At 51.9% G+C, this 13,409-nt stretch overlaps 5 protein-coding genes across 5 annotated transcripts; 3 read left to right on the top strand and 2 right to left on the bottom strand.

Moving 5' to 3' along the window:
- The first annotated feature begins 4 nt into the window (after nucleotides 1-4).
- On the top strand, nucleotides 5-1,363 carry PV06_09673 (uncharacterized protein). The gene is made up of 2 exons (XM_016411133.1): nucleotides 5-240; nucleotides 350-1,363. The coding sequence occupies exons 1-2, from the start codon at nucleotides 27-29 to the stop codon at nucleotides 1,300-1,302; spliced, it is 1,167 nt and encodes a 388-aa protein (XP_016258940.1). The 5' UTR covers nucleotides 5-26; the 3' UTR covers nucleotides 1,303-1,363.
- Nucleotides 1,364-1,439: 76 nt separating this feature from the next.
- PV06_09672 (uncharacterized protein) lies at nucleotides 1,440-4,078 on the top strand. Its single transcript, XM_016411132.1, has 7 exons — nucleotides 1,440-1,789; nucleotides 1,844-1,923; nucleotides 1,977-2,144; nucleotides 2,257-2,278; nucleotides 2,337-2,389; nucleotides 2,448-2,612; nucleotides 2,665-4,078. The coding sequence occupies exons 1-7, from the start codon at nucleotides 1,585-1,587 to the stop codon at nucleotides 3,433-3,435; spliced, it is 1,464 nt and encodes a 487-aa protein (XP_016258939.1). The 5' UTR covers nucleotides 1,440-1,584; the 3' UTR covers nucleotides 3,436-4,078.
- Nucleotides 4,079-4,429: 351 nt separating this feature from the next.
- Nucleotides 4,430-6,995, top strand: PV06_09671 (uncharacterized protein; the record flags this gene model as incomplete). Its single annotated transcript, XM_016411131.1, has 4 exons — nucleotides 4,430-5,300; nucleotides 5,401-5,724; nucleotides 5,823-5,965; nucleotides 6,058-6,995. Exons 1-4 carry the CDS (start codon nucleotides 4,657-4,659, stop codon nucleotides 6,993-6,995), a joined length of 2,049 nt encoding a protein of 682 aa, XP_016258938.1. The 5' UTR covers nucleotides 4,430-4,656.
- Nucleotides 6,996-7,076: 81 nt separating this feature from the next.
- Nucleotides 7,077-9,581, bottom strand: PV06_09670 (phosphate:H+ symporter). Its single transcript, XM_016411130.1, has 3 exons — nucleotides 8,725-9,581; nucleotides 8,252-8,657; nucleotides 7,077-8,181 (listed from the first exon to the last, which is right to left on the bottom strand). Exons 1-3 carry the CDS (start codon nucleotides 9,258-9,260, stop codon nucleotides 7,375-7,377), a joined length of 1,749 nt encoding a protein of 582 aa, XP_016258937.1. The 5' UTR covers nucleotides 9,261-9,581; the 3' UTR covers nucleotides 7,077-7,374.
- Nucleotides 9,582-11,353: 1,772 nt separating this feature from the next.
- PV06_09669 (uncharacterized protein) lies at nucleotides 11,354-13,214 on the bottom strand. Its single transcript, XM_016411129.1, has 2 exons — nucleotides 13,053-13,214; nucleotides 11,354-12,997 (listed from the first exon to the last, which is right to left on the bottom strand). Exons 1-2 carry the CDS (start codon nucleotides 13,158-13,160, stop codon nucleotides 11,540-11,542), a joined length of 1,566 nt encoding a protein of 521 aa, XP_016258936.1. The 5' UTR covers nucleotides 13,161-13,214; the 3' UTR covers nucleotides 11,354-11,539.
- Between the last annotated feature and the right edge of the window lie 195 nt (nucleotides 13,215-13,409).

The following is a 13,409-nucleotide window of genomic DNA, read 5'->3' as shown; positions in this document are numbered from 1 at the left end:
ATGAGAAAACTGCTCTACCTCGATAAATGGGCAAAGTCAAACGTCAAGCCCAAAGACATTCGAACCATCACGACAACCCTAGAAAAGGGAACAAGAGTATTTCACGACGACAGCATAGCCAAAAACCACCACCGGCTGTGAAAAAAGCTGCTGCGACCCAGTCTGCTCCTCATGGCAATCCACAAGCTCGGCTGAAAGTGTCATTTACAAAGTTTGACAATGTCCTACTTGTAGGTGAAGGTATGATCGGTTTTGTCCTTGCAACGGAACTTGTCGCCACGTCGTTGGCTTGAGTCTGAGCACGAAGACTATGACAACAACATGCTAATCAATAAAACATCAAATATAGGTGACTTTTCTTTCTCACTGTCCTTGAAGCAACATCATAAAGTCAACCAGATTACCGCGACATGCTATGACTCTAGAGAGACCTTGGAGACCAAGTATCCCAATGTTACTCAAACATTGAGCCGACTGGGAGGCGTGGGTCACGAAACTCCAGCAACAAAAACTCCGGAAGATGAGCCTACGAGCTTAGATGATGGGAACATCAGCGGAGAAGAAGCAGAGTGGATTGGCTTCTCACCACCGCCTACACCTGATACTGCTGCATCTACTGATGGCGGAACTGGACAACAAACCTCAAAGGTACCGAAAGTGAACGTAATCTACGGTATTGACGCCACGAAGCTCTTCTCGGCACACAAAAAGGTCCTTCGAGCTTACGGTCCATTCACGAAGATTGTCTTCAACTTCCCGCATGTCGGTGGTCTCAGTACGGATGTCAACAGACAAGTCCGGTATAATCAGGAACTCCTGGTGGGATTCTTCAAAGGTGCCAAGGAACTACTGTCAACCCCTACTCGTCCTGCGAAGGTGATCAAATCGGATACATATGATGATGACGATGACGAAGACGAGTACGATGATGTTCCTGAGAATGAGAGTCGTCGAGATCCAGGTGCCGTCAGTGGTCAAATCCTTGTGACTTTGTTTGAAGGGGAACCCTACACGCTCTGGAACATTCGTGATTTAGCGAGACATTCGGGGTTGAAAGTCGTGGAAAGCTTCAAGTTTCCGTGGTCGGCATATCCAGGGTACCAACATGCGAGGACGATAGGTGAGATCACCACCGGCAAAGACAGGAGTGAACAGGGAAAGAGAAAAGGCGCATGGCGAGGCGAGGAACGAGATGCCAGGTGCTATGTCCTCGAGGACAAAGATGCAGAAGTATCCGGCGGTCGGACATCAAAGAAGAGGAAGAAGCGAGACCATGACAGTGACGGTGATGACGGTGACTAGACGACACTGGTCAGGTAGTGAGTACATGAAGTTTACAAAGGGGTAGATACTTGTAAAAGCGGCGATGTTCAATCAGTTTCCTCTAGCCGCCAAGGACTTGTTCGGATGCGCCCCCAAAATCTTCATCCTTCTGTCACCGCAGACTGTTAGCTTTGCGACTCTCGTCCTTCTTGTCCTCTATCTTTCTTTGTGCGTCTTCTCTATTGTGACAAGCTCCTTTGCTCCTTTGCCCAGTCGGCGACATCATTTACGGCCCTGAGTCGCTCATTTACCGCAAACGCAATGACCGAAGAAGCGCCTCGAAAGCGGTCGCGCTTCGACCAAACCGAACCCGAACCGCGAAAGGCTTCGCGCTTCGACCGACGTTCTCGATCTCCTGCGTCCAGACTGACCGAAAGTAGAAGAAGTCGGAGTCCATTGGATAAAGACAGTCAGAGTCCTGCCGGCGAGAAACGTAGTACTCCTCTGGATCCTGCCGCTGCCGCAGGTATGTTCACGACACGCATCGAGGGCGTGGCTCACTTACTTACCAAATTCACAGCTGCGGCCGCTGCCAAAATCAACGCCGATCTACAAGCGCGCAAAGGCATTCAACATGTCGACGTACCTCCCATCCGATCGGTGAGTCGTTTCCGTACCAACATCGCTGTTCAGACACTGACCCACATACATAGTCCTCAACACCCACACCAGCAGCAAAGCCTTCGACTCCTACCTCATCCCAGAATACTAGCAAGGTCGACGGGGAGATCTACGTAGCGGATGGTGACTACATTAAAGATATCGAGATCAACGATCTACGTAACAAATACACCTTGACCAGGGGTTCGGCTCAAAAGATGGTAAATACTCCCTGCCTCTAGATCTCTGCGCATGGCAAACATTTGCCGTGTTGTTGAGCCAAATCACAGGTTACGATGGGACGCGGACATGCTGACATTGTTGTGACTCCAGATCAAGGATGAAACTGGTTGCGGTACGATGCTTAACACGTCTTCGAACTTCGTTAAACAGCAACTAACATCCTGCCTCAGATGTCACGACCCGTGGCTCTTATTTCCCCGACAAAAGCATGGCAACTGCAGCGGTATGTAAATGACGAGTTCGTACGCTGGTCAAAGTGCTAACCTAACCATCTGACTTAGAACCCACCTTTGTACTTGCACGTTACCAGCACTTCCAAAGCAGGCCTAGAGAAGGCCATTGCAAAGATTGAGGAGCTTATGAAACAGGAACTACCCAATCTTGTCGACGAAAGGCGCTTCAAGCGCAGGGAGCCCGAACCATTTGAGCGTGATGAATTTGGACGGGTATGTATAGGCCACTATGATGTATTGAATCACCATCTCATTGTCTGTGCAGCGAAAATGGCCCGAAGAGCGTATACCTCTCGACATGGAGAACATCCCTGGTTTCAACTTACGTGCGCAGGTGGTTGGTCAAGGTGGAGCTTACGTCAAACACATCCAACAGGAGACCGGCTGTCGTGTCCAGATTAAAGGTCGCGGAAGCGGTTTCATGGAGCACAGTACTGGACAGGAAGCCGATGAGCCGATGTATTTGCATGTGGCTGGGCCGCAACCGCAACAAGTGCAGAAGGCTAAGGAGCTTTGTGAGGACCTCCTCACCAATGTTCGTCAGAATTATGAACACTTCAAAGCGAATCCGCCGCCTCAGCGGATGGAATCGTACACTGATGGATATGGTACTGATTCTAATCGTCGTCACTATGGTGGTGGCTACGGACGAGATCGAAACCGCGAAGACAACAGCTATTCACACGGCGCAAGCTACAATTCCCCTTATTCGGCGACACCTGCAACTCCAGCGCCCGGCAGTGCAGGTTCTCCTACCGACTATGCAGCACAATGGGCTCAGTATTACGCCAATCAACCAGGCGGAGATCCTTATGCTGCTTATGGTGGTTACCAGAACTACATTGCCTACTATCAATACTATCAACAACAACAAGCTGCTGCCGCTGGACAACAGCAATCCCCTCCACCACCGCCGGCAACCGACTCCAGTGCAGCTCCTCCACCACCTCCCCCGACTTCGGACATTTCAGGAGCGCCACCTCCACCACCTCCTACAGGAGGCTACTCTGCTGTTCCACCCCCTCCAGGACTGTGAGCATATGATGGTGTTGTGAAGAACTGACCTTGTCAGACACGAACAGATCTTCATCGATGGCAATAGTTGCTTTGAACCCTTTTCAAGTAAACTCGCTGTTTGGGCCTCGCTCCAAGCAGTCAAAGCGATGCAAGTCTACTTCGAAAATCTTGCAGGAACGCGGATTACATCTGATTGTTTGGACAGGCAAAGTATTGCAAAGAGGGATAATTTGAGAGCTGATCGGTCAATAGGGACCTGATCCATAATTGCATCAAGCTTGTGGTTTTGATAGCTGACTTAACCAGCATAGAGGGCGTGACTTACTTTATTGTAGAGCCGAAATTCGACAGCCAAAAAAGGATCGACTTCCGGTCTTATTCTCTGTATTCAAGTATCATGAAAGACTTTGCTGCCTTGTAAGTACTTTTTGACCGAGGGTTGATCTTTGAACGCGACTCAGAATGTCCGATGTATGAGCCAGGGTGAGTGTACGAAGTCAACAAACTTACCAAGGTAAGTGGTTTTATTTCATTTGCAATTGTCCTTATGATGTGATCTAGGCCGGGAGAGGCCCCTGTGGCTGCAGAGGTCCGACTCATATAAGGCGACAGGACTTGATATATATATAATTACGTGATGCAACCCTCTACTATAATTCATTCATGCCTGCTCATGTCCTCCTTCAGACAATACGATGTTCAACTCTACCTATATGAATCGGTTCCACTTGATCAGGCTTTTCTTGCAAGTCGGTACAGAGTACGGGGTACATTGACAAGGGATGCTGGGCTCTCGGTTGTCGTCCTTCTTCGTCCCACAAAAGGCCCGCGTCCCGCTTCCCGCATCTTTGAAAACGGTCTAGTCTGCTTCACCAATATCTCACATCCCATGCTCATTTCTGGGGGCGAATTGTCACAACGGCGTTTTTCGGTGTTTATCTTGTTGTGATCGTGCAGTACTAGGTTTCGGTCGCTCTGACCACTGGTGTTTTGTTGAGCTGTAGATGGAGTATTGGTACCCTTTCCACGATGTTTTTCCCACCGGGGCAAACCAAGGCGGCGGCCTATTTGCAGACACACACAAAAGTCAGTCCACTTTGTCACTTTCTCTAAACAGTTCTGCCAGATGTCTGTATGTACGGGTTTGGGTTTAAAAAAGTCCCTCGTACTCGTAGCACCGTATGAATGACTTTTCCTGGGGGAATTGTTACACTACTCTTTATATCCGAACGGAATCACAATGAGTCTTGATAATACCAACGACACTACTACGAAGCAAGACATCAAGATGGACGATGGAGAGGAGATGACGACGGAAGTCATCATATGTGGCTGTGGCCCGACCGGTGCCCTGCTCAGCGCTCTCCTGGGCCGGAAGTCCATACCAAACGTCGTGATCGAGCGAGAGCGGGAAATCGTCACGGACCCGCGAGGCATCGCGCTCGACGAGGACGGCATTCGCCTCTTGCAGGAGATCGGCATCTACGACAAGGTCTACAGCGAGATCGGCGAGCCCATCTCGCACCTGTGGTTCACTTCGGGCAAGGACGGCCTGATGACCAAACCCTTTATGCACGTAGACCTGTCGACGACCCACGGTGGCAGCGGGCACGTCGGCGGCATCTGCCACAGACAACCCGTTATGGAGAAGTACGTGCGGCAGTCGGCAATGGCTTGTCCTGCATCAGAACTAAAACTGGGTTGTACGGTCACCCAGATCGAGGAGACCGACGACCACGTCAGGGTCAAGTACACAGACGACTCAATGGGAGGTGTGGAGAAGTCGATCAAGGGCAAGTTTCTGGTCGGTGCCGACGGCAAGACGGGATTCACGAGGAAGATGTACCTTGAGAAGAGAGGAGTGGTGTTGGAGTCTGTTCCTGGGTGAGTGGTCATACCGACCTACTTTTCTTCTTGGCTCCCATGTCTTCCTTGAACATGTGTCGAATGGGCTCGGTCACTAAACAACATGAAACAAAAAAAGGTACGAGTATCAAGAGACATGGGTCGCGGTGAATTATCACATGGACCTCCCGACACCAGAAACGCACCCAGATTTCCCACTGTGGAGGCTAGGCTTCACCCCTCAAGACGTCTACGACGCCTTTTTTCCCAAGAATTTCAGGTTCATCGGAAACCCCGACAGACCTTCCGTGTGTGGAACGTTTGGCTTGAGGAAGGAACGGCTCTGGCGGTTCGAGTATGTCGTCGACGTCGACATGGGCGAAGACCCCCAGGAGATGGCCACTTACGACAAGATGGCCGCCGTGATTTTTCCCTATCTCACCCACCCAGGCAAGACTTATGGGTATGTTGATCACCAATAGCCACCGAGCAGGGAACGACCCTCTCGTAAACTTTGATAACTAGTTGACTGACATAAACATGTGCGGCGGTGGTGAACAGGTTAAAAGATCCAGTACAGTATCCAATCGATTGCATACACGTATTGAGGTCGAGGCCATTTTCCTTTTCTGCCAGAAGTTGCAACAGGTGGTCAGTGGGAAGAGTGATTTTGTGTGGTGATGCGGCTCACGTCATGCCACCTTGTAAGTTTTTAGCTCGCCATTTCATTTCCATTGTTCCGGAGTAGTTACTCTGCTGCAGTAGTCTTCGACTCACTTATCATTTTTCTTCAAAGTTGGAGGACAAGGTATTGCTTCCGGGTTCAGAGACGCGGCAGGTATAGCTTGGAGACTCGTCCTCGCGTGCCGATCAACTTGTACAAGTTCTACTACCGTTCCTTACGAACGACTTTTCAGCGGCTGGTGCCTGGAACGTAAACAGCAACTCGACAAGTCGATCGCTTCGACCGTTGCCAACGGTGAACTCACGACTGCCCGAAACCCGTTCAAGATCTTTGTGAGGGATTGGATCTTGTGGTTCATGAGGCTCGTCCCCAGCGTCAGAAGGAGACTGGAACTCGGTGGGAGAGGAGGCCCCATGGCTCGGTACAGGTACGTCGACGGGATGGCTTTCCTCCCGGACCTGAGAGGTGGACGACAACTGGCTCAGGGATATTGCAAGGCCGTGTCCTCCGGGAGCAGATTCGTCGTCGACGCCGACGACGACGTCGATTTCACAGACAATGTCATCTTCCGACCCGAGTCGACTTCGTTCCTGAGACTTTTGGTTTTGGTGGACGATTTGGATCAGTTGGAATCGACACGAAACGAATTGAATCGGTCAAAGATTGAACAACTCTCCAACAATGAGGTCAAAATGGAAGAAGTTTGTTATCTAATCATGTCTCCCGGTGTGGGCGTCGGTGACGGGGTAGACGCCCGTGCCGATGTCAAGGTCTCGTCGAACAACGCCACCGCCGTCGAGTCCACAAACATCCAAACGCAAAAACGAGTCTACCGCGTCGCGACGGGTGAAGAATTTGAGGCTTCTGGTCTCTGCGACAACCGTCCTCCTCCCGTCGGATACGACATGTTCAGAATCAAGACCGACCTGGAGGGGGCAAAGTACGTCTTGGTACGACCCGACAGGTTCACGTTCGCGGCGTGCCATTCGGTTCAAGAGTTGGCGGAAGCGTGCAAAAGGATAGAAGGTGTCTTCTTCAGCGGGGTGTGAACACACGGCGACTAATAACAGGCAGGTGCGACACGAGGAGCGCCATATAGGTTCAACAACACAAAATTACTGTATACCAACTTTATTGTTCAAGTTTTTGATTACATCCGTAATGATGTTGTAGTATTAAAAAATTCATCGCCTCTTTAACACCTGGAATAGTATCACACTCTTACAATGCAAGAACTATCCCCTTGTACATATTCTGATCCGAACTCAAATACCCTTGAGGCACTAATCAAACTCTGGACGGGGCAAAGGGGCCAGCTCAGGATACAGGCATCGAAATGACCATTGCAAGTATAGATATATCTCTCTCAACTTGACATTGGCAAGGCAATTCAGAAATCTCTATTTCCAATCAGATAAAAAAGTAGTTTTAGACAGTCTTCTCGGGAGTGTGAGTGGTGGTGTCGTCCTCGGTGAGAGCGTTGGCCGACGGGGGGACGTACGAGTCCTTTCGGTGGCCGGCGGATTCGGGGTCGTAGTTGGGCGTGCCCGGGACCTCGCCGGCGAGCTCCTCGAGGGTCTTGCGCTTGGTCTCGGGGATCAGGAGGGTGGTGAAGACGCCGCAGAGCATGAAGAGGGCGAAGATCTCCATGATGTGGTTGACCCAGGGGGTCGGGTTGTCCTTGGTCGGGTGGCCCTTGGTCTTGAGGGGGCCGAACACGCACTGGGCGATGATGGCGCCGACCTTGCCGGACGCGGCCGAGAGGCCATGCGAGGTGGACCTGTACCGGGTCGGGAAGCACTCGCCGGGCACGATGAAGGTCGTCGCGTTGGGCCCGAAGTTGAAGAAGAACTGGGCGATGACGTAGAGAGCCAGCAGGCCACCCTCGCCCAGCTTGTGGTAGGCAAAACCGATGATGACGAAGACGATGGTGAGGACGAGGAAACCCATGAACTGGATGGGCTTGCGGCCGAGGGTGTCGACGGTCGCCACGGTGACCCAGTACCCGGGGATGGCACCGGCGCAGACGATGATCAGGTTACCAACGGCGGTGTTGTAAAAGATCTCGTACACGTCGTTGCCCTTGGCGTAGCCAATGGCCGACAGGATGATGGAGTTGTTGAGACCGAGACCGTAAAAGGCGACGTCGAGGAAGAACCATGATCCGGCGGTTCCAAGCAGGACCTTTCCGTGCTTCCACTGGGAGTAGTGTCTCCAGAAATCGGACCACGAGGCCTGTCACACGGACAAGTCAATACCGCACGTCGGCCACGAAAAGAGAGAGAGAAAGGAGGGAACCACGAACCTTGGGGGCCGCGAGACGAGCGCGGGAATCCTGGAGGACAGCGGCACGGCTGACTTCGTCAGGGTGACCTTCAGCCTTGCCACTCTTGTATGCCTTGACGTCTTCGACGGCCTTCTCCGAGTCACGAGCGACGTCGAAGGTGTAACGAGGAGTCTCCGGGATGGTGAGACGGAAATACAAGGCAACGCAACCAGGGACAGCACCAAATCCGATGATGACACGCCACATCTTGTCAACGGCAAGCTGGCAGACGCCGTCACACTCGCCGACCGTCTTTGCAGTCTTGAGGGACTCCTTGAAACCAGAGGTGACGATCAAGGCGATGATGGCGGCGGCGAATTGACCGATACCCTGCATGGCGAAGACGGCACCCATCATGGCACCACGCCACTTGGTGGTAGCGAATCTGGAGAGTCGAGGGTCAGCCCCAGAGAACATTGGCTACACTTTTCGAGGGAGGGGGGAAAACCTACTCAGACGTGATGATGGAAGATAGAGGGTAATCACCACCGATACCGATACCCATGATCACACGCCAGAAGATGAGGACACCCACGACGGAGATGCCAGGAGAATCGGAAGACAGAGCCTGCGCCAACGTCGCAAAGATGATGACGATCAACTCAAGACCATACATTCTCTTTCTGCCCACGATATCGGCGAGCCAGCCGAAACCGACCTGACCGATCACGGTGCCGCCCGACGTGGCCACCTTGATGGCGGTATCCGAGTTGGAGGGAATCTTGCCGGCGTTCTTCGGGTTGGGCGCATTTTGCCAGTAAACAACACCCAACATGGCGCTGACTAGGTTGATGGCGAAGATGTCGTAGGCATCGGTGAAGAAACCAATACCGGCGACCACAATGGCACGAATATGGTACCAGCCGAAAGGCGCCTTGTCGATCTCGGCAAGGGCGAGCCGTCGTCGCTCGTTGGGGTCTTGGATGTGAGCGAAATCGTTGTGGAAGTTGTGGAAGGCGGCGTTGCCGCCCGAGGTTTTGGTGGCCATCGCGAGCAGTGGATCTTCTACCCGAGTGGGGAGTACTGTCACAATTCTCTGGAATGGACGAAGAGGCCAAGATACCCAAGCAAACCCAAGGCTTGGTATAAGAGGCTTGGTTCAATGAAGAATTGGAACGAAGAGAGACGGGCAGCTTGTCCACAGCGGCAGGCCGTGTGCTCATATACTCGTCGAGACACTTCGACAAGGATTTTTGCAGTGGACTCGACTGCAGCAAGGCGAACTTCTTGGCGGCAACAGCATCCACAGTAGTCCGATAGCCACGTTGTAGAAGGAAGTTGCCCTCGATCAAGGCCAATCGAAGGGCCGTACATGGCCACGCCCGAGCCAGAAAGAAAAAAAAGCCACGAGCGAGGGACCAGTGGACCTGGAATCATGGTACATAGAAAAGGCCAAGTCCTCGGATCAGCAATCATGGTAGAAAAGGCCAAGTCCTCGGATCAGCTCAAGGGGGTCGACAAAAATGGTGGTGTCAAATGGCACAGAACGCACAGGGATCGGACAGGCCTAGTTCTCAGCAAAGAGTTTGATGGATGGATCGCTTGACGGGGCTAAAACTGTATTGTACCTTCGTGCTAGTACAGCCGTGTTTTGGGGTGTTCGAGAAGCCTTTCCACCCATGTAGCCAAGAAAGTGGTGTTACTTCGACTGATGTAGATGCTCCATACGGAAGGGCGAACTTTTTGAGGCTTGAACGCCGAGGACAAACCAGACAAAACAAGCTCAGAACGTGCCTCGAACCTGACGGTCTTGGCTCTACGTGCCAATCCTGTAGCGATGAGTTGATCAGTGATTTCATCATTCGCTACGACACGAGGATGGCAGCAAGCCCCGGCGAGGTCACGGATGGTATCGAGGGATCTGCCATCGTGCAGCTCGCCTGCAGTACTCCGAGTCGATCGACCCGCTACTCCCAACGGGCAGCCCATGATAATGAGAGTCTATCGGATCAGTAAGCCAGAAAAAGCAAGATCCAGAAAGACCCATCGAGATCGAAGAGGGAGCGTAAGATGGAGTCGAAAGCGAGACCCTGGGAGAGATGTTCCCACAGTAGAGTGATGACTTCGACCCGAGTTCCAAACGCCCAGACGCCAAATCTGCAAGCATTCCTAGGGTCATGCTTGTCGTGCGCCTATTGTAGAGAGTGTAACCCCTTCGTGATGGATCAGACAATCCTTAACCGAGTGATGCTTGGGCCATCCCGTTGTACTGTTGTACATCGCATTCGGGACTGGCGTGAGAGAAAGGGAAAAAAACTCGAGATTCCAGATCCACTTGGGGCGAGGCAGGAAAAAGAGGCACTGGCTCGAATCGAAAGGCACATGCGAACGTATCAGGAGAGACATTCAGCCATTAATGAAATTGATAGAGACGCCCCGCCCCAATCTGGAAGGCGGAGGCGGAAGTTAGCGTGGCACGTTGTGTATTTGGCTCCTCCCATTGGCTGTAGTTCAACGACTGTGCCAAGACTCATGCGGAACACGGAGCATGTACTACAAAGAAGGAAGGGACAAGGTTGTACTGTAATAAAATAGTGTGAGAACGAGTCCGGGTACGAGTACGAGACCAGGAGAAGGACTATAGCAGATGCAGGCTACATACCCTGTACATACATGTGTACAGCTAGGTACAATATGTTAGAACGAGCATATTTCCATGCATCAAAGGTAAGGAGTACTAACAGTCGAATTCGCGGTCGTGGTCATCGTCCTCCTCCGAATCTACAATCAATGCCAGCATCCAGAATCCTGGATCATGCCGATCAGTTGGATGGTCATTGTTCGTCGTCTCTGATGATCGATCCAATGCTTCATCATATCGATGAGGTCTTACGTCTCGACTTGCCTTGCCTTGTATCGCTTACCAACACCCGACACTCCCTTCTGATTGCGCCTCACACCACAGATCTTACGTTCACCGTCAGTTATTGCAACGGGAGAAGATCGCAAGCTGCATATACAGATATTTGGAAACCTACAGGCGGCTCAAGCGGCACCGTGACGAGGGACTCAGGTGTCACATTCCTGCATAATGTTCCGTCACCTGTTGTAGTCTTATGGCTTGCTGCCGCAACTTGCGCGGGCCATCCATTTTCAACATGTTCCTACTTGCTCGCTCGACTTCTATCTGTATCTTTGCCGTCCATTGCCGTCACGCGTGGCTTTTCTCTCTTCATCAAGTGATTATTAACATTCCAAGGTTGTGCCCATTCGACGCGCTGGCACCTCAAGTGAACTGCACCGGAATCCTCTCAACTTTGGTCGACCTCAATTCTCAACCTTGACAGGGACACTCCCATTCATGCCGTCCTTGACCAGCTTAAGTTGTGCCCGTCCAGCCTTCAGAGCTCCCTCGAGCGCAAATTGGCTTGGGACCCCTTCAATGCGGTGGGTGCTGTTCAAGTTCTTGACCAGGGTCATCTGGAAACAAGTGGCACTACCTTGACGAGAGATGATGGTGGAATAAGCAAGAAAGTACTCCCAGATGCGATACCACCGTTCTCCATATTTCGCCTTGACCTTGTCCTGGTTGCCGATCCAGTTGCGGTACCATCGCCACAGAGTCGCCGAATAGTGCACGCCGATGGTGTCAATTGCTTTGACCTCAAACCCGGCGCCTTCCAGCTTGTCAACCACAAACCCCAGCGGCGTCGAGGCATCGGCACCGGGAAAGATGTGTTTGTTCATGAACAAGCCCCAAACCAAGTCCTCGTATTGCCACGCTTTTCTGAGGCCGGCATATTGGAAGAAGAAGACGCCATCATCATCAAGCATGTTGTTCACCTGTGTCAGGAAGCTGGAGAGATGTCGAACTCCAACATGCTCTGCCATTTCCAAACAAGTGATGCGTTTGTAGCCACCTTCGGGCACGGGAATATCACGGTAGTCCATGCAGAGAATGTTGCTTTGAGCCTCTGGAATTCCCGCCTTGCGAAGACCGTTATTCCCCCAGGCGGTTTGGTTCCGACCGAGAGTGACCCCAGTAACGTGAGCACCGTAATTGACACTGGCGTATTTGGCCAACGTTCCCCAGCCACAGCCGATGTCGAGGAGCTTCTCACCGGGCTGCACGCCGACCTTCTGACAAACAATGGCGAGCTTGTTGTCCTGGAGTTCTTCGAGGCTTTCCTCCCGGTCGATTTCAGAAATGATGCCGGAAGTGTAAATCATGCGCGGACCCAGGAACCAGCCGTAGAAATCGTCACCACGGTCGTAGTGGTCGCGTACTTGCTCCTCGTCCTGAGATCTGGTATGCATGATGACTTCAGGGATCATACCAGTGAAGAAGTATTTGAAGAGGCTGAGAGTAAATCTCCAATTGGCCCAGTCGTGTCGGTACTCCAACATCTCCAGGCAATCTCCTTTGAAGTCCACCTTTCCATCAAAGTACATCTCATGGAATGTTTCCATGGGGATTCGATTTTTGCCGTGGTACTTGGCTCTGTCCTCTTCTTCACGAAAGTGCAGGTAGTGCTCGACCGGTCGGCCGGGCAATCGTACTTTCTCGTTCTTCCTAGGAGAGATAGACGACGCCACAGTCCAAAAGGACATCAAGATGGGGGCTGAGGTGATAATAGCTAGGAAAATGGTGGTGTAGAATCCTCCACGAAGTTGCCGGGCCAGGTAAGCAGGCACACCAATAAGGAGGCCGATGAGGACATAGTTGTTGAAGGATTCGCTGCCAGCTGCATCGGCTGGTAGAGGAGCATTCTTGATCGCTGGGTACTGCAAAGTGTGTGAGTAATTACACAGGGAGGCACAGCGTGAGGTCTCAACATACAGCAGTGGTGCGGACACCGCAGTTCTCGGTTGGAGGCTCGGGCGTAGGTGCAGCTGGAGTTTCAATGAATTCAAAGTCCTCCGAGGACTCCGAATGTGTCTTTGCCATGATTCTGGATGATGGGAATTGTGCAACACCCGATTCACTCCAGCTCAATGAATTTGGCGGAAGGTCAAAAATATGTGTGGACAGTTTGGCAATGATAAATTCCCAAAGTGGCGGTGGGGGAGAAGCTCAGGCTGAGATGCATGTGCTTGAGTTTCAACTTTTTCTCCACCATGGAAGACGCGTCTCAGACTGCGCTCCGTACCTGCATTAGAGGACAAGGGACCGGAGCGGAACCCGGTTCAACACTGT

The sequence above is a fragment of the Exophiala oligosperma genome (assembly GCF_000835515.1).
Source record: "Exophiala oligosperma strain CBS 72588 unplaced genomic scaffold supercont1.10, whole genome shotgun sequence".
Classification (NCBI taxonomy): Eukaryota; Fungi; Ascomycota; class Eurotiomycetes; order Chaetothyriales; family Herpotrichiellaceae; genus Exophiala; species Exophiala oligosperma.
The sequence above is the reverse complement of the archived record's forward strand: the minus strand, read 5'-3'. Positions and strand labels throughout refer to the sequence as shown.